Source organism: Vigna radiata, chromosome 6 (genome assembly GCF_000741045.1).
Source record: "Vigna radiata var. radiata cultivar VC1973A chromosome 6, Vradiata_ver6, whole genome shotgun sequence".
Lineage (NCBI taxonomy): Eukaryota > Viridiplantae > Streptophyta > Magnoliopsida > Fabales > Fabaceae > Vigna > Vigna radiata.
In genome coordinates, this window is record NC_028356.1 from 35,143,145 (window position 1) to 35,166,542 (window position 23,398).

General features: G+C 33.8%; 3 protein-coding genes across 3 annotated transcripts; all 3 read left to right on the forward strand.

Annotated features, from left to right (window-relative positions):
• LOC106763864 (probable BOI-related E3 ubiquitin-protein ligase 3) lies at window positions 1-2,227 on the forward strand. The gene is made up of 4 exons (XM_014648028.2): window positions 1-162; window positions 323-423; window positions 753-1,075; window positions 1,439-2,227. Exons 1-4 carry the CDS (start codon window positions 89-91, stop codon window positions 1,964-1,966), a joined length of 1,026 nt encoding a protein of 341 aa, XP_014503514.1. The 5' UTR covers window positions 1-88; the 3' UTR covers window positions 1,967-2,227.
• A 1,175-nt stretch (window positions 2,228-3,402) lies between these two features.
• LOC106764840 lies at window positions 3,403-13,066 on the forward strand. Its single transcript, XM_014649254.2, has 13 exons — window positions 3,403-3,631; window positions 4,200-5,408; window positions 8,064-8,385; window positions 8,461-8,667; window positions 8,757-8,999; window positions 9,096-9,534; window positions 11,428-11,615; window positions 11,707-11,936; window positions 12,019-12,186; window positions 12,261-12,368; window positions 12,445-12,520; window positions 12,674-12,769; window positions 12,845-13,066. Exons 2-13 carry the CDS (start codon window positions 4,201-4,203, stop codon window positions 12,935-12,937), a joined length of 3,378 nt encoding a protein of 1,125 aa, XP_014504740.1. The 5' UTR covers window positions 3,403-3,631; window position 4,200; the 3' UTR covers window positions 12,938-13,066.
• Window positions 13,067-13,562: 496 nt separating this feature from the next.
• On the forward strand, window positions 13,563-16,314 carry LOC106763763 (protein MAIN-LIKE 1-like). Its single transcript, XM_014647921.1, has 6 exons — window positions 13,563-13,657; window positions 13,728-13,827; window positions 15,077-15,190; window positions 15,272-15,649; window positions 15,767-15,931; window positions 16,018-16,314. Exons 1-6 carry the CDS (start codon window positions 13,563-13,565, stop codon window positions 16,312-16,314), a joined length of 1,149 nt encoding a protein of 382 aa, XP_014503407.1.
• Window positions 16,315-23,398: the final 7,084 nt, after the last annotated feature.

Consider the following 23,398-nt stretch of genomic DNA (forward strand, 5'->3'; position numbering starts at 1 on the left):
GCAAGTGTGGAAATTAAAAGAAACTTCTGCATCGACCACCTCGTCATTTCCATTTCCTTTTCTCGGTGGTGTTCTTCAATTTCCATCCATGGCTTTCCCTCAGCACCACTTCCAACGGCACTACCAAACCCAACAACAACAGCCACAGACCAAACCCTTCAGGTATTTACTATAACTATCCTCTCAATTTTTAATGAAATTCAAACCATTTCCCTTCATTTCAACCCTTTTGTTTTGTTTTTTTTTTCTTAATTTTTATTTACAATTTCACATGCTTTGCCTCTTCATATTTCCCCCCTTTATTGTTTTCTTTTGCTTTCAGAAATCTGCAAGCAATAGATGGTCAGATTCCACAGCAGGTGGCGTTTTACAACCCTACTGATTTGCAAGATCAGTCCCAGCATCCACCCTACATACCTCCCTGTATGTAAATTCTTCATCTTTACCTTTCTTTTCTTCAGTTTTCTTCCTTTGTATTTCTAGTTGCATATGTTTAATGCTCTGAAAAATATTAACCCTTTAGGAAATTAACCTAGCTAGACTTGTTGGTGGCACCTCTTTTGGTCATTTTTAGTCAAAGTTGTTTCTTTTTTATTGTGGGGTGATTCAACCACTAGAAAAGTTTTGATTTTTTTAAGTCTTTTTTGTGTGTTTTTCCTAAACATTTCTTATGGCGTAGTTGTTGGGTTGGCATAGTAAGCTAAGTAGTAGATTTTATGTGTAATGGCTTTTTTTCTTATGTTGTTGTCTAGTTCATGTTGTTGGGTTTGCTCCGGGTCCTGTTCCTCCTGCTGATGGCAGTGATGGTGGAGTTGATTTGCAATTGCAATGGAATTATGGTTTGGAGCCAGAGAGGAAGAGACTTAAAGAACAGGACTTTTTGGAGAACAATTCTCAGATATCTTCTGTTGATTTTCTCCAACCACGATCAGTTTCAACTGGGTTAGGCTTGTCACTCGACAATACTCGCCTGACATCCACCGGAGACTCAGCTTTGTTGTCGCTCATTGGCGATGACATTGAGCGTGAGTTGCAGCAACAGGATGTAGAGATAGATAGATTTCTCAAAGTGCAGGTATGGTCAGGTTTTGATGCCTAGTTTACCATTTTATTGGTTATATGTTCAAGGTAAACGATTTAATGTTAAACCCATTTGGCCTCGTTATTGATGTAAACCTGTTGTAGCTTCTATTGTCGATAATTGGATCTGCTAAGTTTATGCTTGAACTAAGCTTATCAAGGTTTGCCATTGCTTCATTCTGTCATTATGACAGTATCAACAAAACTGCTTTTCTTTTAAATAATTGCTTCTAAGTTTAAATACTTATGTACTACATTACAACTTGTGTTTTTATCGTGATATGGCATCTATATAAATGAAGGAAAAAAACTATCTGATATGAATATGCAACATAATTAATCTTCTCTTTTTTAATAGGGTGAAAGGCTGCGTCAATCAATCTTAGAAAAGGTTCAAGCAACACAGCTTCAGAGTGTCTCACTCATAGAAGACAAAGTACTTCAGAAACTTCGTGAGAAAGAAGCTGAGGTTGAAAGCATCAACAAGAGGAATATGGAACTTGAAGATCGAATGGAGCAGTTGACTGTGGAAGCTGGTTCATGGCAGCAGCGAGCAAGATACAATGAAAACATGATTGCTGCTCTCAAGTTCAACCTTCAGCAAGCATATGTCCAAAGTAGAGATAGTAAAGAAGGATGTGGTGACAGTGAGGTTGATGACACGGCTTCTTGCTGCAATGGCCGTACCCTTGATTTTCATCTGCTTTCTAAGGAGAACACTGATATGAAAGAGATGATGACATGCAAGGCTTGCAGAGTGAATGAAGTGACCATGGTTTTGTTACCTTGTAAGCATCTTTGCCTCTGTAAAGATTGTGAAAGTAAGCTTAGTTTCTGTCCTCTATGTCAATCCTCCAAATTTATAAGCATGGAGGTCTACATGTAACTGCAAAGTATACTTCTACACGTGAAATCTCTAATTTCATGTCATTATTATGTGCGTCTGTTCTTGTAGCTTGTCTCTGAGGACCATGACACGTTGTAACTAGTTTCTAAGATGCATTTTACCATAATGTGTTCCACATGTTTGAGAACAATGGTTATTGAAAGCATCATGCACCGATGCAGGTGACATTTGTACTGTGTATCACAACTTTGTTTTCCAAAAGAAAATTGTTAGAAGAGTTAATCTTACTATTGCTATAAATGTTTTTCCACATAACTTTTTTCCGAAACAATTTCTTCTTCTTAATGTCATTCACTTACAGTTGTTTATTGTGTGATTGTGTAGTGTAGTCACTGATTTTACATGCCATCTTCGTGAGAATGTTATGTTGGTTCTAGTCATATGCTGGGAACTGTTAAACATACATTTTCTTAAATATATCTTCTGCTTTAGTTTTTCTTTTTACAAATACTCCACGATACTAAATGGAAACATGTTTCTGGTTTGGATTGATTGAGGTTTCATTCCCAAAAACTACAAAACAGAAACACACATTTTGGTTTTTTGTATAATCTATTTTGAAAATAAAATATTCATTTTGTATGAATACCGTATAGATACAAAAGGTATAACAGCATTAAAAACTGCAAAGTACTTGATCTCAAAATCATTTTGATGTGGTTCTTGAAGGTGTACACAGAATTTTAGTTTGGTGATTTCACTTACTGAAGGACAATTTGAAACTCCTCTTGAGGAAGTAGAAGCGATACTGCTTGTAATATTTCTTTTTATTCAAAAACATGTATCTAATTTTTCTTCAAAAGAAGTCTCACAAATTCCTTTCCTCTTTATCTCAGACCTTGTACAATACTTCTTTAGATAAAGAGGCTATATATAACAACCTTCAATTATTCTGTTATTTAATTTATATATTTCTTTCTTAGACCCTTTATTAATCATAAACTGATTTTACGTCCCATATATGTATTTTCCTTGGATATTCTCCATCTGACAAATGCTATTTCATCTCCAAAATGTTATTTTCAATGAATATAATCTCTCATATTCTAATATTTTTCCAAAAATGTTATTTTTAATAAATATGAACTTTCATATTCTAATCTTTTTCCAAAATGTTATTTTTAATGAATATAAACTTTCATATTCTAATCTTTTTTTTTCCAAAACAAAATGCAAATTTCAATTTTTATTATTATTATGCACTATTAATATTTTACTAAATATTTTTTTCCAAAACAATTATGCCCAATTTACCTTTTTTATCACCACAAATCAGTAAACCCTATTAATATTTTACTAAATATAAATAGAAACAGAACTTGAAAAATATTATCAATATTGTTTTTAATTTGTAAAACAGCTATAATGCAAAACTAAATTAATAAAATAAGTGTGTTGTAACATATTTCATCACATGCCCCTTTCAGTCCTTCTTCACTAAGGTCTAGGTTTTGATATTTCCGTTCACTCTAGCTTAAACGCTTTCGCTGAGCGATATTTCAATTCACTTGCACTAAGGGACTTTCATTAATCTGCGAGCTTCCCATTTCTCAGTACCTCAAATCTCTTTCTCCCCTCCCTTTGGGCACTTCATTTCCCTTCAAGCTATTTCCTTTCCTCTCTTCTACCACTCACTCGTTTCAAGTAAGCAACTTTTTTATTTTTCTTTTCCTCGTTTATTTGTTTTCCGATGGTTTTCTTCACTTGTGATTGGGTTGTATGTTGATCTCAACGTTGGAAATATTGGGAGTCGTGGATTGCTTTTTAAAGTCGGAGTTTTTATGTTTTTTCTTTTCCGGAAAATGATGAGGATTAGGGTTTGTTCCCTTTTTATTTTCTATTGCACGATGCATTAAGATGATGTCATTGAAGGATGTAGATAGTGGCTGCTGTTGCGCTTGTGATTGTTTGATTATCGGTAGTTTCTTGGTTCCTCCTCACAAGGTGTTCGATAAAATGCCTTATCGTGAACATTTTTTTAGCAAAGTTTCTACCTTTTTATAACCCATCTGTTTTTATATGTGATGCATATTCCATAAGCGGAGAGGTTAAACTGTGTGTCTACTTTTGCAACCAATTTCTTTTGCCGCTCATGCATGTTTTTAGTTCAATTGTTGATCTGTTGGCAATGTGAATTCCCTTTCTTTCCTTCTTTTTTTGTTTTAGTGATCAGAATTGATTTTTTTTTTTTTTAATGTTTTTTCTTTGTCAGGATGGATCCTCCAACCGGACCACCCAGGAAAAAAAGGAAGATGTCAAAATCCAAAGGCATTCCATCTTTTGATTCCCACCGGTTCCTTACAGAAGATCACCAACAATGGTATGCAGTAGTCGAGAACCGGAACTTATTACCAGAACGAAAGGTTGTTTTACAAACAGGTGAACACGAAGAGTTTCAACAAGAGCTCAAGAGGCGAAAATGGATCAAATTGACGAAATACGCAGCTCATGCAAACGTAGCCGTTGTAAAAGAATTCTATGCTAATGCAATGTTGCTCAAAGCAGGAGATCCAACCTTCAAAAGCTTTGTCAGAGGGAAAGAGATATCCTATAGTGGCCGAGTCATTAACCATTTCCTGGGTACGGAACTAAATTTGGGTCCATCAGGCTGTCAATATGTTGAATGGTGCAATAAGAAAAAGGACTACTTGAAGGTGGCTGAAAAACTGTGCAAGCGTGGGGCAGACTATGTAACTAGTGCAGCAGGCCACAAACGGAGAATTTTGAGAGGCGATTTGGTTCCCTTAGCGCAGATATGGACTTCTTTTCTGCATTCCAACATTTCTCCTTGTTCTCACACCTCAGATATCACTGAGAGGAGATCCCAAATGGTATATGCTATTATGGCTGGATTATCCATGGATGTTGGAGCCATCATTGCTCAGGAGATTCATTTGACAGCAAACTCAGGCAGTACTGGTCAGCTGAGTTTCCCATCTCTAATCACCGAGCTTTGTCGCAGGGCAGGAGTTGATGTCTCAGAGCCACCTTTCCAAAAACCTCGGCAGCCTATTAATGCTCAGTTCATTTTGAAAAACTGTATGGGAAGTGAAACTCGTGCTCCCTTAGTGAGAGCTGCGCCTCCTGCTGTACCTGGTAGCATCCCTCATCGACTCGAGCTATTAGAGATTGATCAGCAATTGATCCACCAGAAGTTGGATGCCTTGTACCGTTCCCAGGTTTTGATGATGAGCAGCATACGGAGCCTCATACCTGGCATTTCTCAGGACTCATTTCATTTTCCATCTGCAGAGGAGTTTGATTCCAATGTCGCATGGCCGAAACTACCTGAAAAACAGGATTCTATTGAGGAAACGGATGAACATGCAGTTGAGAAGGAGGTGGATGAGCCTGCTGAGGAGGAGGGGGTGAGGATGCTGTTGATGCTAAGGAAGAAGAGGATGAGCAGCTTGGAGACTAGGTGATTGAATGTTGGGTCCTGTTTTCTTTCACTTTTATATCGATTTGTGTTCTGTTTATTTTCATTCTGATCTTTACTCTAGCTGTTAAACTGTTATATGCTGTTTCACTGATGAGTTACTGATTTTTCTTTGCTTTCGTTAATGGAATTTTCACTCTCTACAACCTTTGTTTTGCATTGCTCCCATTTGTTTCTCTTGAAATGAGAGTTGTTTATATAAGTATCTGATTTGTTCTTTTGTTGTGTTGTGTGTTCTTTTGGATTTTATATAGCCTTGATACTTAGCTTGAGCTATGTGCAACTAACGAGTATGACATGATAATTTGGAAAAGTTCAATTGAATGCATCAGCATATATCCTTGTGAGTCACATGTCCCTTTATTGATTCTTTTTTGTGAGTGCCACTTTTGAGACTTCTGCTGTTAAATTTGCTTAGTTGTTGCTGAATGCATAATTTGCATGCATGTTGTAGAAATTATCAGACCAATTTATTTTTATACAAGAAGTCAACCTTGAAATCTTTTTCTTGTGATGTCTCTCTGAGCTTGAAAAACAAAGAACTTTTTGTTCTTAACATACTTAAGATGAAAAATAATTAAGGGTAGTCATGGATTGAATTTTTTTAAATCTAGATCCAATAAAATAGATTGGACCTACTCTCCAAATCCATTTGAATTAGATCAACTAGATTTGAATTTTTACAATCCAATTTAATTGGATTAAATCTAGATTGAATTCACCTTATTAATTAGATTAAATTTAATGAAACCATCTAATAGACCTGACTATTGGGTTTTAAAATGAAATTAAGTTTTTTTTCTCTTCTTGTACCCTTATTATTAATGATTGTACCCCATAATAACAGAAAAAAATTAAAATACTTTTTCTCAGTGTACCACACTACCTTTGCATTGTTACTAACAGAAAAAAAAAAGTTAAAATGCTTTTTCTCATTTTATCACACTACCTTTGCATTGTTATTGTCGCCACATATTGTCATTACCATCGTTGTTGTACCATCCCTCTTACATAGGAAGAAGAAGAGAGAGAGAATAGGCTGCGAAAAAAGTTCCTTTTTGAAAGTTCATTCTTGAATGCATTTCATGTATTTCAAAAAAACTCGTTTTAGATAACTGATTCTAAAAGGTATCACATCTGTTCTAGAAAGGTTCGGAAAATTCTATTCTAAAAAACTTATTCTAAAATTTGTTTTGAAAATTCTGTTATTCCAAAAATTTTGTTCTAGAAATCATACTCTAAAGATTCTGGAAAGTTTGTTCTAGAACAGATAATTTGGAATTCATTTTTCGAAGCACAAAATGATCATTTTAAAAATTGTAGAGGTGTTGCTAGAAAGTGTGGCAGGGCAATTATGGCGGTTTAGGAAGGAAAAACCATGAAAATGAAAGGGAGGCCTAAGCCCACTTATTGGAGGCCAATTGATAACGAGTCTCTTTCTTCCTACACCTCTTTCCACCTTCATAAAACTCAAACCTCATTTTACCCTTTTAAAAATTTAAATTTAATTACTCATTTGGTCATTGTTTTCGTCCAAAAAGGTCAAGTTAGTCTTTCAATTTTTTTAAGTGTCAATTTGATTTTGATATGTGAAAGTTGACATAATTTGGTCATGATTTCTGAAAAATTGATACAATTTGAAAAATCCTTGATCTGTTTCAAGAAATTTAATGGAAATGATCAAATTGCACCAATTTTTCACAAATTAGAACCAAATTGCATCTATTTTCACAAACTGGATCAAATTGAGACTAAACAAAATTTGAGGATCAACTTGGCAATTTTGGCATTTTTGGACGAAAATAGGAACCAAATGACTAATTAAGCAAAAAATTTAGTAAAAACATAAAACTTTATTCACCCTTTCACTTCCTTATTCTCTTCTCATTGAACGTCCATACTCCTCACCATCTTCACCCATTACCTCCATTTTCATTGGTGAGAAGCTTTTGGAACAGGAATTGTGAACGTTTGCCTGCATCTGGTGATTGATTAAAGAGGTAATCTTCCACTTCTTTATCCGTTTTAGAGGGTGGGGACAGTGGTTATGACATTCGTGGTTTTAAATTTGATTATGCGTGTTTTTGAAATGCATTCCAGATTGTGCATTCTGAAAGATATTTTTAAATATGAAAATATGCTTTGAAATACACATTCCACACTGTATGTTTTCTAAATTTGAAAGCACCACTAGTGGAAAAATAGGAATCCATGATGGGATACTATGATAGATGAAATCCACCTATCATAATACATTAACCGGTGACATTTTCGTAATAAAAGATACATATATTATGATAGGTAAAAGGCCACCTATCATAATAGTTGGGCGCGATGACAAAATTGAAATTATGGAAAAAACATATTATGATAGATATTGAAACACCTATCATAATAGGCGCATAACCCCTTTCAAATGACTATTCAACGCTTGATATTTATGAGACATCATCTTTCTCCACTAATATACCAACATTGGATGTTGATACCGAAGTTGATGATGTCCATGCCACATGTGATGACCATCACGAAGGATTGTGGGAGAATATACCAACATAACAATGTAAACAAGTGTAGATTTAATTGTTGTTTTGGTGTATTCAATTGAATTTCATTTATAATTTTTTGATTAAACAGGTTTATGGCTGATCCATCTACACCTCCACCATCACAAAGTGAGGACCAAAGTCAATCATCACAAAGTGAGGACCAAAGTCAATCATCTACTCGACCCAAGTGTAGACGTGCTACTAGGCTTAGAGACTTGACTATTAGTCGTAGTGCTGATCAAAGATTGCCCATTCAATTTGATACGAGTACAGGAAAAGTTTTTGGAGACAACCGTGCAAGATTCACTAGCTTTGTGGCCTTACTTGGTAGAAGTAAGGTTAGTATTCTTATTGACGATTGGGACCATGTTCTTGAAGAAGTGAAGAACCAAATATGGCAAACGATCATGGTATGAAAATCTTAACTTAACTTCCACAATTATTAGCAAAATTGTAAATCTAACATTCATGTAACAATTATGTAGCTAACATATGATGTCCCAAACACCATCTTGTTGAGAACTAAATGGATATCATATGCTGGGCAACGGTGGAGGTGTTTCAAGACTGACCTTACTAGTCGGTATATTTATGGTAAGTTAAGTCACAAGAATCCTTGTGAGATTTATGAGTTCCTTGATGAGGAAACATGGCAGGCTTTTCGAGACAAACGATTAGACCCTACCTTTCAGGTAAATTGAATGTTTTATTTATCATTTCATATTCATTTTTTCTGTTTGATAATTTTTGATTAATTGTTTATGTGACATGTTTGAAATAGGAAAAGAGAAAAGCTGCACAGGACATGGTGAAAAAAAATCTCCACCCACACAGATTGTCTCGTGGGGGATATCATAGGTTAGAGGAGATTATGATCCGTGAGGCCTCTTCCTTAGCTACCGATGATCGGTTAGATTTGAGTTTGATTTCTCCACCTCCACGTCATGAGAAATGGAAGAGAGCTCGCACTAAGCCAACAGGAGAATACATTTCTGAAGAAACTCGACTTGTAGCGGAGAGGATTGTTAGTAACTCGTTCCAAGCCTAATATTAATTTTAATATGTATATTTTTTGGCATGTATTCTGTAATAGGTGGACTAAAATACTTTATTTTTTTAGGATGACTTAGTGGAAAAAAGCTCTCAAGGTTTATTCACTCAACAAGGTAGAGATGACATATTAGCTACTGCCATTGGACGTCCTGAGAAGCCAGGATATGTCCGTGGTGTTGGAGGAGGGGTAGGCATCAAACAATTCTTTGGTGGTACTACTCGAAGGGTTACTTTAGCACAACTTGCTGAATCCGATAAGAAGGTTCTAAGAAATGAGTTTAAGAAAGAGTTGTTTCCAGAATTGAGAGATGAGTTATTGTCAGAAATCAAATCTGAGATAGCATCCTTAGGATTGGCTATTCAAGGTCCACCAAAGGGGACTCCCCCGATTGTTGCTAGCACAAAGGGGAGTTGTCATCTTCCTGAGGAATCAGAGGATGGTGTTGATGTCCCTGTTGATTGTGAGTTGTATGTTGATGATCCCCCTGGGCATTTGGTGGCCTTAGGTAAATTCAATTTATTTCTTCATTTTCTCTATGCATACAGCAGATTGTGTTTTGCATTAGTCATACCAATCTCACTCATAAGTAAGCAATGTAAGAGGAAAAACTCCTGTAGTCTATTGCTAGGCCCAACGGTTACTTTCCAGCTCCCCTGGACCCCAATAATTAACAATTTGGAGGTTCCCTCTCTTAGATGTTTTTTCCTAACCTTTACAGCCTTTCCGGATTGCATATACCCAATTCAGAAATATAGTTTATTAATAAGCATGATTTTATTGAGACTTTGAATTTGGTAGAAGCTTGAGTTATAAAGGAACTGGCATAAAGGAAGTCCAAGGCAGAAAGCACCCAATAGACACTAGGGAAAAGTGTAACAAAGTGGCAATGTTCAAGGCTGCTAGACACAACACAATATCTGTTTCTTAACACTGGCATTTTCTGTACTTTGAGTTACACATGAGAAAAAGAAACCGCTTCACCTCAGTCTCTGCTTGATTGTTCTTTTTCTTTTTACTTTTTTCCTCTTTTTGTGTGTTTTGTCCCTTCTGCTTCTGGCTTCCGTGTCTGTGTTGAAAGTTGGAACTTGAAACTCAGTTTGGTGCTCCTGACTCCATACACAAACAAACACACTGTCATGCACAGCAACAACACCTATTGCACTGCACCATTTGTCTTGTCCATCTTCTATTGAACTCCCACTGTGCGTGAGTCTCTTGCCACTTTGATTCTGGTGTAAGATCTTGGTTTACCATTCTCTCGCTTTACCTTTATTTTTGTTACCTTCAGCTTCGTATCTGGTTATGCTGTGTTCGATATTCTGCCACTGGTTATTTTTTTCTATAAATTTAACAGAAGAGGTGTGCGAATACTGTTTTTTTTTTTTGGCAATGCGTGTTGTTCGTTTATCTATATATTATGGGTTTAAAAAAAAGGGGTGTTGGGTGTTGTTGGGAACTACACGGAGAGTGAAGTTTGGTGCTTGTCATTTTGATTTGCAAGTTGATCTGGGGCATATTTCTTCATGTGTGGTTGAGAGTTTCACAGCACCAAACAGCATAAAGTTATGATCTTGCCTTCATTATTTTACTAGATATCTGTATACATTCTGGTGGGTTCCTCAGATTTCAGCAGCCTAAGTTTGTTTATGATATATTCTTGCAAGTAGCTGATGTATGATTGTTCATTACTATAATAACTCCATATTCGTGATCTTCTTCATTTATTCCATACTTGGCAAAAGATTCTTGTTGTCTACAGTTTTGGTGGTTTCTTCAACTGATACCGAGATGCTGTTTTCAGTTGCAGGTTTTCAAACTTCAACAATATAAAAAAGAAAAAAAAAAAAACAAAACAAAAAGCATTACATGTATAGATTTAGATATATAAATTGATGCTGGATTTGGAACATGGAGTTTTAAAGCTGAAAACTGAGCAGTCATATGGTTTAAGCATTGAAGCTGTGCAAAGGCACTTCATAGCTTATTTGATGTGATTTCCTTGATGCATCAGTAACCACTACTGATTCGGAAAATTACTAGTACCAGTATACGCAAAAATTCTTTGGAAATTTGTGAAAAGAATTCAAAACAGAATTGAATAAGATTGACAAACTGCATCAAGTTTCAAATTGAAAATATTGGCTTTATGGTCATCTGCAGCTTATACAAAACCAATAGAATGAGGTCTCAATTACACATTTTCAATGTGATGAAGATCATTCTCATCTCTTCTTCATCACATATACAATGTAGAGAATCCCTCTTTACTTACATTTATAAATATAAATTGTGTATGCTTTGTTGAATCTTCTTAATATTTACCAAGTTTAATGTTGTAGTTATTCTTATTAGTGTCAATCATTGTACTCAACAATTGTCATCTACTTTTGTATTTTAGGTAAAATATATAATTTGGGAAACATCATCCACCATGAGACTATTAAAGATGACATGTTGCGAGTGGTGGTGGTAGATATTAAAGATTGTTCTGCTTGTGTTCCTGTGCCTAGTGAGGAGGTTCAAACAGTGGGACAAGCACCAGAGAATTTTGTCATTTGGCCATCCAGATTGACAAAGCCAATTTTAGTAAGTATTGTTATTCATATTTACCTCAATTACTTATGTATTTCTTGTATTTCGATGCATATATTATTACTTATTTTGTGGTCAAATGTAGGACATTTCTAGGAAGACAAACATTGTTACACCTTCACAACCACAATTGTCTCCTTTACAACAACTTGGTGTAAAGGTAGTGACAATGGGGAATAAAACTATTGAGATAGATATGCCTCTTGAACTGACATGCAAGACTGCCACCACCACTTTATCTATATGTAATAGGGATATTTGTGAAATTGTCTTTGGTAATGATCTCTCTACAATAGTTCTACAAGTTTGGAATTTGTAAGTTCAACCATGATAAACCATTAAAATACTCTCATATTGCATTCTGTATTGATTTTAACATCATTTGTTCATATTGAAGGTATTTGTATCACCTTAGCATCGAGAGAAAGAATGCTACTATCTATGGATTTCTTGACCCTGTTATCATTCAAAGGGTAGGAAATAAATCAAAGGAGATGCAAAAATACTTAACAGAGATGTTTGAGAAAGCTAGTAAAGAGGTTTATTTAGCACCTTACTTGCATAAGTAAGTATACAAATTTTGAATTCTTGATAACTAATTTAAAAGTTATTTTTAATTAATATTATTGTCATTTGTAGGGGTCATTGGCAATTGATAGTAATTGTTCCAAATCGTTCTCTTGTAGTTCTCTTATGTTCCTTGCATAAGAAAGCTAACACATTGTCCATCAAAAATATGTTAGAGATGTAAGTTTTCTTTTCTATTTTGTTTCCTTCCTTCGTATATGATTATAATGATATAATGAATGTCTATCTTTTGTAGGTCTTTGGAAGCTTATTCAAAGTTGCGGGGTATTCCATCTGGATCTAGGAAAAAGATGCAAATAGTGACACCTAATGTAAGAGAAGTTGACCTTTGTTCTGTATTTTATGATTTTGGTTTACCAAAATTGATCAAAGCTACATGGTAGAAAAGGTTATAGTTACATTATAATATGATCTTCTGTGTCTTTAGTTTGAATGAGTTTTGGTTATTTGTGTTTAATTTGCAGTGTCGACGTCAATTGGACAGCTATGAGTGTGGGTATTATGTAATGAAGCACATGCACACCATTATTTGTACAAACATTACTGATTCATGGGATAAGGTATCAAAAACTTAACTAAATACTTATCTAACTGTTCATTATAAAATTGTTCTAACTTAATTATTTTGTTTGTAGATTTTTATTGATTCATCTTCAATGGAAGCTCCAATCATTGAAGACATTAGAATTAAGTGGGCTTCTTTTATTTTAAGTGTTAGTAAATTGTAGAAACTTGACTACAATGTAGTGTAGTTAATGTTATATTTGAATTTAATATACGGTTTGATGTACAAATTATGTATTAAGTATTACACAATTTATGTTTGAAATTAATTTCATTGTAAGTTTGATTGAATATGTTCATTTTGTTTGATTATAAATTGATTGATGAGATTATAATACAAGAAATTAATTGTAAATTGAATGGATATATAATAATGAATTATTTTTTTTACAAAACAAGTTTTTATGAAAGGTGAACATTGTGTGTAATAAAAGCTTATTTATGAAAGGTTTAAATTCTCAGTTGGTTCTCAAGTTTATTGGAAATATCAAGTGGGTTCTCATATTTGAAATGGTCTTAATTGAGTTATATTTTTTGTAAAATTAAGCAAATTTTACCATGTCTGTTAAGTTGTGACTAACGGAGTTAAACTTTGATGATGTGTTTATACTGATGTACATGGTTTAATTAGATGAAATTTTTATTTGAATTAAAAAAATTGTGACATGGCAAATTAGGGTTTTTCATTCTGCAGAGGGAAGGAAAAGGTTGTGTCATCCCATGTAGTGGAGTCGAGAAAGAGATTGATTTTAAGGTGGAATCGTTCTTGTGATGACATTGATTGCACGGATGCTGGTGGTGAAACTGAACTCGCGTCAGGGCAACTATCTGTTCACAGTGGTCTCTTGCGATGATGGTGAACTGCAAAGGAACGTTGCAATTTGGTTGGTTCTTGGGGGTTTCTCTGTTTTAATTTTCTGCAGGTCTGTGTGTTTGGATTTTGATTTATTGCAGGCTGGTTAATGTTGTCGGCATCGTTGTTGTAGCTGATTCCTTTTCACAACCCCAAATGCAAAAAACTGAGAAAAGTGATGGCCACAACAAACAGCGGATGGTTCGTGGGTGAAGGACTCTAGGCATATACTGCAGGAGTCTTCGAGAGAGTCGTCAAAGGTGCAGAAGAAGATGGAGCTAATATTGGTGGAATACGTGACAAAGAAGAAGTGGTGAAGTTTTCCATTGTTAGTTGCACAGTAGTGTGAGATGGAGAAGGGTTTTCGATGAAGAAGAAGAAGAAACCTAGAAAAGAAGATGAGGGAGTTTGAAGTGAAGGAATACAATTACATAGAAAAGCGAAGAGCAAAGGGAGGAGAAAATCCTGGGATAATCTTGTTCCGCCGCTTTGGAGAAACCAATCGTGGCCTCACACACATTTTTTTCTTTAACTTTTCACAAATCTCAACTCTGTTTTCTGCATTTGGGCCATTGTTTGAGATCAAAAGGGTGGGCTCAAAATTGAAGCTTGGGATGAAAAGGAATCAGATTCCCAAACTGTTTCCTGCCTCGTAGAATGCTGAAGCTTGTTCTTCTTTTCTGGTCTCAAACAGACCTTTACTTGCATTGTGCTCTGAGATTCCTTCGAGATTGTTTAAATTCAAGATTCTTTAATTTATTCTCAATCTCACTATAAACTGCATTTATTTCTCCAACTACAAGTGTAAACCCAGTTACAATAAACCCAATGATGACGATGAAGAACACGAAGAGTCGAGAAGTGACTGTTGCCCAGCTAGCGACCTGCGACCGACGGCGAGGCCCATGGCCTGACTAAATGAAGAACGTGTGGTGGTTAAACCAATTCAATTTTGCCATGTTATAAAATTCCACCTAATTAAACCATGCACATCAATATAAACACATCGTCAAGGTTTAACTCCGTTAGTCACAACTTAACGGACAGGGTAAAATGTGCTCATTTTTACAAAAAATATGACTCAATTGAAATCGTTTCAAATATAAGGACCCACTTGAGATTTCCCAATAAACTTGAGGACCAACCGAGAGTTTAAACCTTTCTGAAAAGTATATATTATGATTTATTGTCATAATATATAAGGTGAAAAAATTTACATCGTAAAATTCTACATATTATGATAGGTAAATCCAAGGTGCATCATAATAAATTCGTTATATTATGATTGATAAGTGAAATATGTCATAATACACTGAACTTATTATGATAGGTGACAAAAAGTACATCATAATACACTAGACCTATTACGATTGAGTTTTCTGTTCGTCATAACATGTGCAGACCTATTATGATGCCCAGAACTATGATGTCAGGTTACCTATCATGATAGGTCATTTTTACCTATTATAATGAGCAGCAGGAAGGATTTCCTGAAGGATCATCAGACCCTTCTTTACTGGTTTGTTATGTTGATCACGTGGCATATAAACTATGGGAAGGCGAGGTTAGTTTAAATTTTTGACTTTGATGTTATTTTTATGATGATTTTATATTTTATATATTATAACACATATGTATCTATTAGGATCGAGGAGAATTGAAATTAGTCTCCCATGGTCGTAAATTGAGTAAATTCGGGATTTATTATCCTCATATTGAGGCATATGTACTTAGCTCTTGTTTGTTGCCTTTGTGCAACATAAGTTATGAGACAGCTAATAAGGGATTGATATCAGCATTCATGGAGAGGTGGAATCGAGACACGAACAACTTAAATCTCCCAGTTGGTGAGATGACCATAACATTAGATGATGTGTCAACACTGCTTCATATCTCCATTGTGGGACAATTTTGTACATATGTGCGGCTGGAATTTGCCGTTGCAACAATAGTTTTGGTGGACTTGTTGGGAGTTGAGCATGCAGATGCGACCTCAGAAATGAGACATTGTCGTGGGGCACATGTAAGACTTAGTTGGCTACGAGAGGTTTATGAGGAATCATGTGTCCAATAGCGTTGGGAGTGTGCATCACATGCATACTTGTTGCATCTTTTAGGATGTACTATATTTGCTGATAAGAGTGCGACTTCCATTAGTGTATCATACCTACTACTATTTAGGAATCTGAGAATGTGTGGCGAATATTCATGGGGAGCTGCTGCATTGACACATATGTACGAACAGTTTGGTGATGCATGTTTTGCGCAAACGAAGCAATTGGGTGGTTATGTCATGCTTGTCCAGGTAAATGATATATAAATTGATTTTAAATTCAATTTTCTTTTTATCTAAACACATGATGTTAGAATGTTTTTCTTAAAATCTTATAGGCTTTGATATATGAACACTTCCCAAGGATGGAAAATAGAAACATCGTCCCAGCATATCAAGAAGTTCAATCGCGAGCTGCACGATATGTTACCAAACGACATATCTCTACCATTAGAGTGGTTAGGTTGCAGTTAGATAATTTGACCCATGCTGGAGTCATATGGAACCCTTTTGAAGCGCATCGGATCACTTATCCCTTCGAGTCAATTACTCTCTTTTCTGTTTTCATTCGTTTGGGTGTGTCTATGCATCGTCATATGCCAGAGCGAGTCTTGCGACAATATGGCTACGAGTGAACTGTTCCAAGATCTCCAACAACGATTGATAGTGTTGACTTGACTATCATTGATGAATGGTGGTTACACTTCGCAGACCACCTAGTGACAGGGATGATACGAGCTACTCATTGTCTCCTTATGCTGACAGTTACATGAATTGGTATAAGAGTGTGTCACCTCAGTGTCTACTTATGCTGACAGTTACATGAATTGGTATAAGAGTGTGTCACACCCTTACATACTTTCGAGTGGAGAGGAAGGTCGACCCAATGTCTTACCACGCCAACATTGTCATAGCTCAGATGAGGGAGGTAAACTCACACCACCACAACATGAGCATGCTTGTTTGGTAAGTCATTTAGTTCACACACACACACACACACACACACACACACACACACATATATATATATATATATATATATATATATATATATATCCATTATTTATTTACCATGATGTTTAGCATGATTGTATGATTGAGTGGTCTGATTTTCATGAATGTAGGACATATTTAGTCGCATTGCGAACGAACTACAAAAGATGACTGATTGCGGTGAGGTGACTGAAGGTAGTCCAACATGGGTAGGGACCCAAACATCACTACAATTAGTCTGTGATGTCATTGATAACAGAACGATTTATATTAGATGTTCTCGTAATGTATTTGAGTGACACGATGAGCACAGTAGTTAAATTTGACTTGTTTTGTGTATTTAAGTGTTGGATAAGATATAATTTGTGAATGTTGTTTTCATATTGTATATAGTTTTAGGAACCTCTTGTAGTATGAAACAATTTCAAATTGCTAGGATATAAGAGTTTTTTATTAAAGTGGTTCAAGTATATGTAACTGTGATTGAAATATATTATAAATCACTTCATGTTTGACAATACAATACAATAATTCAATCAATTCTTTGCAAGATTAACATTGGTTTTAATACGTAACAATTGTGCTAATGTTTGTATTCTATTAATACAAAAGCATGACAACAACTTAGCTTCATGGTAGCAATATGTGAACCATAACATATCAACTTTTGTTATGGCATAATTGTCTCACAATTTCATCTACATAAATTGAGATATATTGTTGTAGTTAATATTAATTTGATGTAAAAAGTGTTAAAACAATGACTCATAATTAAAGTTACATGAACAAATGTAAACGATAAATATGTCTTATATTGATGATGTGGTGTATGATGATGTTTTAAGGTGGTTTACTTTGTAATGTTAAGTCAATGATAAACACACTAAGTCATTCAGAATAATGTGTATAGAATTGAATAAGTGCTTATGAAATTAGAGTTACCTATCATTGAACTGATTTTCAAATTTTTAAAATAACATATTGATGACATTCCTTCCAATAGCAATAACTTGTTTATTTTTTCGATTCGTTCATAACCATTTAATATTGTTGTATATTCATCACGTCATTGGTTTAGTTCTTTAAATAAATCCATTCAAACAAGTGATCATGACTCTTTAACCATCAACAACAAAGGCAATAATATATCAAAACCCACAATGACCGTCAACCTTGACATCAACAATGTAAGGGTGACAATATTGATATTGTTTGTCTTAACATATGAACCTACACCTTTGTCTTTAATTGTGTGACTTTCTTTGTAGAACAACGACCATGCGTAGAATGTAAGGCGTCGACATGAGGAAAATATGATGATTCACACTTGTTAGACTTCTCAAATCAAGATGATCAAGTCTTTTATGAACTCTTTGTTTTGACTTTATGCACTTGAGCAACCATTGAGGTCATATCAAGACATGCAATTTCATGTAACTTGTGTTTCATTGTCACTTTTCCTACAATGTAAACTTTAAAATGAGATCAAATTTCTATTGAATAAAAAACTCATTGAAATTATGTAGATGAATTATTATAAAAACTCAATCTGGTCCATATAATATGAATTTCATCAAGAGATATAATTCTTTGGTCATATCTGGCTAATTCACAAGTATAAGGTAAACTGTGAGCTTGCCTCAATACCTAATGAAAACATTCACTATCAAATCCAACATATATAACCCATTCAAACATTTCAACAATATGCATCAAAACATATTTAAACATAAAGCCCACCAGTCTTTTATACAAGCTGGCCTTGAAAGTATGGCCCACAACATGTAGATTTTTGCTCAAAAGATATCTTAATCTCATTATGTTGTTGTATGATGACGTTGTTTATTGAATCCCAACATGAAATCAAGTCTTTTATACTATTTTGTGATACTCACTTTAAATTTCAATGGGCAGCCTTAACACTACAAATGATGGAAAAAAAAAAAGGCATTACAATTTACTTTTACAACTACATCATGAATAATCCACGAACATATATACAAACATACCTTTTTAACTTTCTGTTCCTCATTTTCATCAACCTTTCCATCCATGCCTAACAAACTTTTCCTTGTTAGTAATGATCCATAATTCATTTACATATTCAAAAAATAATGTCAAATGTATAAAGAGCTTAAACATGACTAACATAAGCAACAAATGACTCTTAATTTGCACAGCTCATAAGCAACAAATTTTTTTACTTTTCTTTAACATTTTTATTAAAATGTGGAACTAAACACAAGAGGTTAGAAATTGAGCAAGGTGTCAGACTGAAATTGTGTGTTTGAATGTTGTGAGTTGTGTTATGCAGATTCCTAGACAGAAAGCTAAGTAGAATATGGTGTTTTAGGCTAGATTAGAGAAAGTGAGGTAGTGCTTTTGAGATTTAGGGGTTAAAGGTCGAATTATACTTTTGGGATAGTTTAGATAGGTTAATTCTAACTTGCTAGAAGTGTCAAAATGACTAGAAACAGTTTCTAATTGGTAAATTTTGGTTTGAGTCTCTAAGTTGTGAAATTGGAGATTTTAGAGTCTAAAACAATGCATAAATACTTCATAATGTGTTTAGAAAGAGTTAGGATCACTTAAACAAGTTTAATTCAACCTGTAGGACGAATTAGGGGTGGAAGAAATGCATAAAAAGGTCTGAAATGAAACTTAGGGGTGTGAGTTCTACAAAATCTGCAAAAAAATCTGCAGAAGCCACGCCTGGGCGCCCCAAAAGGGGGCTGGGCGTCCTTCAACGCACTGTTTCACCTTAATTATGGCGCCCGGGCGCCCCTAAAGGGGGTTGGACGCCCTTTTCTGCTGTTGTTTTTGTTTTTGATGGTTTGGGAGTTCTTGACGTCCGTTTTGGACATTCTTTAGGTCGTTCTGGGGGTTTTTGACCCTTCCGGAGCCATTGGTGACGGTCTCCAAGTTGTTTGAATTACTTAAATATTAGTAATTAAATATTATAAAGAAATTTGTGTTAATAAGTGATGTTTCTGTGAAAGTATGTAATGTCTGAGTATGTATGAGTTGTTTTTATGACATAACAAAAAGAATGATTGTGCAACATGATTGAAGGTATGATGTATTGCATTGTGAATTATAGTTTGAAAGCATGTATGTACAAAGTATGTGAATTATGTAAGTGTAACAAGTATGGTTATTGGACGTAATTCCATGATCCTCAAGGGAGGTTACATGGTGGTGCCCTGTAGTTTGTTGTGATTAACCGTATGAATGACCGGAGTGTCCTTATGTGTTCAGTCTTAGTTTGTATTGTGTTATGGTCTTTGCATGCTGTGTGTGTGATTGTATAACATGATAGTTAGTTCCATTTAATGTATAATCTAATAGAATGTTTACTTGCTTGCTTGTGTGTATGCTGTTATGTATATGTCAGTTTGAATTTGGACTTATCTTACATGTTTTTCAACTTAGATTACCCTTGCATTGTGTGTGTTGTATGTGCTTGTCTTCCCCCTTGCGATGATCATATCCAATTCCTTGGATGTGAACAGTAACTGATGATGTGTCCTTGGAGCAAGCATTGGAGGATCATGAAGACTTAGCCCCTAGTTCTTAGGACCTTTCAGACACATCTGTATTTTTAAATACTTTTAAACTTGTAAAAATTTGAAATTCTGCCTATATTTTGGATGACTGTATATTTGATATTGTCATATGTTAACTCCTAACTGCTCTCTCATATTATATTTGTTGAATTCCATATATACACTTTGTTATATATTTTGGGATGTCACATTATAAGAAAGACAACATCGATAACATTCATCAAAACAAGTCTCTATCACTAACAATGACTGAAAAGAACACATCACATGTGAAAAACAATCCTTTAAGTCATTTTAGAGTCCAAATAATATTTTCCTTTCGAATTATCAATTAATCATGTCAAATCTAAAAAATAACGACAAAACCAAACCAAAATCAACAACACTCACCCACTTAAGAAAGTCATCATGCATACCAAATGCCTATACATAATAACAATTTATTAAGATTATATGTCAAATTTATTACACAAATCAAACAAATTATTCATAATCATTTCAAATTTGTTTATTCATCTGTACTCATAATGATTTCAAACTATTTTATGTAAGACATGTGATCAATTTCTTCTGGAATTCTAGTCTAATGGGATTCCATGTCTAAGTTCAACAATGTAAAGCCTTAAAAAAAATTCTCAAATTAATAAAAATTAAATTCACGTTTCATATTATGTAATATAGAATACAAATTTTGAGTTGCATAACGTGTGATCCGAACTATAAAATTTATATTCCAAATCCATAGTCCATTCCAAAACATATATTTTGAGTATACTTTTTGAATTTTTTTTTTTTCAAATTAGAATTGCCTTTGAAAATACACAATTCAAAAAATACATTCCAAATGCATATCCGGATTTCAAACCATCCATGCAAAGAACCACCACTCCCATCCCCAAATAAAAAAATATCTATTTAATCGGTGAAGAAGTTGATAGTGATGACTCCAAAAGCTTCTCAACAATAAAAATGGAGGCAAGGTTAGAGGTGAAGTTGCTGATGAGTTTGTGCGATTCAGTGATTAAGGGAGGTGCAGGACGCAATTTCCTGACATCGAACTCAAGGCCCAAAAGGCCCAAGCTTGGTTATTTCCTTGTTGGATTACAATAATATCATTCTTTTACTCATTTTATTTGTTTTTTAATCTCTATTTTTATTTTTTTGCATTTACTACATAACTAATTTTATTTACAAAACTTGTATTAGGAAAACCTTAATCTATATGAATTAAGATTCTGTACGTCAAAATCCTAGAACTAAACCCCAAAACCCTTTATAAGTCCTATGTCATGATATTATTACTCTATAATAATTTAATAATTTGGGTGATTTGAAATTGTTGTATAAAGCAATTATAGGCACAGTATTTCTAGAAGGAATAAAATGGTTCCCTTCTCTCATTCATGTATTGCAGTTTTCTCACACAAACATGGTACAGTGTTAAAAGTTATGTAAGTGGTGGAAAGAGGAAAGGTGAAGAAAACAATGATGATGCTTTTTCCATTTTCTTTTTAAATTATCAGATCATTTTGTCCTTTGTTACATCTTTTTTTAGTTAACGATCACTTTATATCTTTATTTTTATCATATTATTGGTCACATTTAATATTAATTTTATTCAGAGAAGGTGCAGAATGTCGAGATAGTATAGTTATAATATAATAATAATGATAAAATCCAAAATTTAGAAATAATGATAATGTTAGAATCAGTGATTGATAATATGGTGAGAACAAATATTAAAAACTAAAATCCAAAATTTATGAATATATTTTCTTAGTTTTGAAGATAATTAAATTCGATATTTAATTTGAAATCATTTCAAATTCTGGTCAAAGCTTTTATTCAAATTACATTACTAACATTTTTTATGTGTCTAATAGTGTTTGGCAAGATGGAGAAAAGTTTAAGAGGAAGATATATGGTGTGGAAAGTAACACTTGTTTTTTTCTTTTTTTCTTTTGATTTTTGAAGGAGAAGATTGATGAACTTTTTTCTAATCATGCCTTGAAAAGAGATGACAAAGGAAAGTGTTATGATTATAACTATTAATCTATTATTGTCATCATAATCATTCCCACTTCAAAATCCTTCTCATTTTCATCCTACAATTTTGCCTTTTCTTTCCACTTTCTCTTTTTCTTCCTTGCATTCTTTATTTCCTCTTTGCCTTGCCTTTTCTTCTCATCTCTCCTATAACTAAAACAATAATTTCATCTAATTCTTACACATAATTCAATGAAAATGATTTTTTTATCATTAAAAATACATTAAAAAAAACTCATGTACAAGTTTAAGTAATTCGGAAAAATAAATCAAATTCTTTGCTCTAAAATTTTGGATTAAAGATCGTTAAAAAAATTTAGTTTGAATAAATAAAGTGAATTTATAATACATAAGTAAATATAAAATTTATTTTATAAATTAATTTTGTAAGATTGAATTAAATTTAAAATTTAATTTGTTAATGATATTGTTGAAATTAAAGGTCCATATCAACTAAAAATAAAATTAATTTATAATATATAAATGAGTAGAAATCTAACGTATATAAATTTATTTTTCATCTTCCAACATTTTCTCCTATTACATGAAATATATAAATTTGTGCAATTATATAATTAATAGATTTGCAGAATAAAGAGTGATTAGTTAAGTTCAATCATGCAATCTCACCCTTATTCCCCATAAAGCTGTTTACATAAATACTTTCTTTCTTTTTTTTTTCTTCTTTCTCTCTGTGGGGTCTGTGGTCAGCTTTCTCTAGACTTGCTTCCTTCCACTTTGTATCACTTTTCTTTCTTTTTGCAGTGATATCATGCATGCACCAGCTCATTCAATTTAATCAATACATTATATATCTGTTCTTTTGCAGTCAAAGTTATTCCCTCTTTAAACTGAACTTCTGCTTTTCAAGGATATTGTGCTCTGATGCAAAGCTTCACTCCATGTAAATACAACATTTGTTCTTTTGCAGGATATATCTATATCTATTATTATTGCTTAATGAGTGCCCTTATACTAGTTTCTGAATTATGCAGAAACTAATACTAACTTGGAATAAAAGCAGCTGTCACCAAGTTAGTCTCTCAAATATGAAAATGTACAGTGGAATATTCTCCTTGCTGATTACTTCTAAATATAAAGTGTATAGATATAT

What these genes read in the sequence shown, in the direction of transcription:
- LOC106763864 (XM_014648028.2), top strand. Translation starts at nt 89, where the DNA reads ATGGCTTTCCCTCAGCACCACTTCCAACGGCACTACCAAACCCAACAA. An exon ending in CCACAGACCAAACCCTTCAG is followed by an intron (nt 163 to 322) that starts GTATTTACTATA and finishes TTTTGCTTTCAG; the next exon opens with AAATCTGCAAGCAATAGATG. An exon ending in TCCACCCTACATACCTCCCT is followed by an intron (nt 424 to 752) that starts GTATGTAAATTC and finishes GTTGTTGTCTAG; the next exon opens with TTCATGTTGTTGGGTTTGCT.
- LOC106764840 (XM_014649254.2), top strand. Translation starts at nt 4,201, where the DNA reads ATGGATCCTCCAACCGGACCACCCAGGAAAAAAAGGAAGATGTCAAAA. An exon ending in GACTTGTAGCGGAGAGGATT is followed by an intron (nt 9,000 to 9,095) that starts GTTAGTAACTCG and finishes TTATTTTTTTAG; the next exon opens with GATGACTTAGTGGAAAAAAG. An exon ending in TTAGCACCTTACTTGCATAA is followed by an intron (nt 12,187 to 12,260) that starts GTAAGTATACAA and finishes TGTCATTTGTAG; the next exon opens with GGGTCATTGGCAATTGATAG.
- LOC106763763 (XM_014647921.1), top strand. Translation starts at nt 13,563, where the DNA reads ATGCTGGTGGTGAAACTGAACTCGCGTCAGGGCAACTATCTGTTCACA. An exon ending in CAAAGGAACGTTGCAATTTG is followed by an intron (nt 13,658 to 13,727) that starts GTTGGTTCTTGG and finishes GATTTATTGCAG; the next exon opens with GCTGGTTAATGTTGTCGGCA. An exon ending in GCCACAACAAACAGCGGATG is followed by an intron (nt 13,828 to 15,076) that starts GTTCGTGGGTGA and finishes CTATCATGATAG; the next exon opens with GTCATTTTTACCTATTATAA.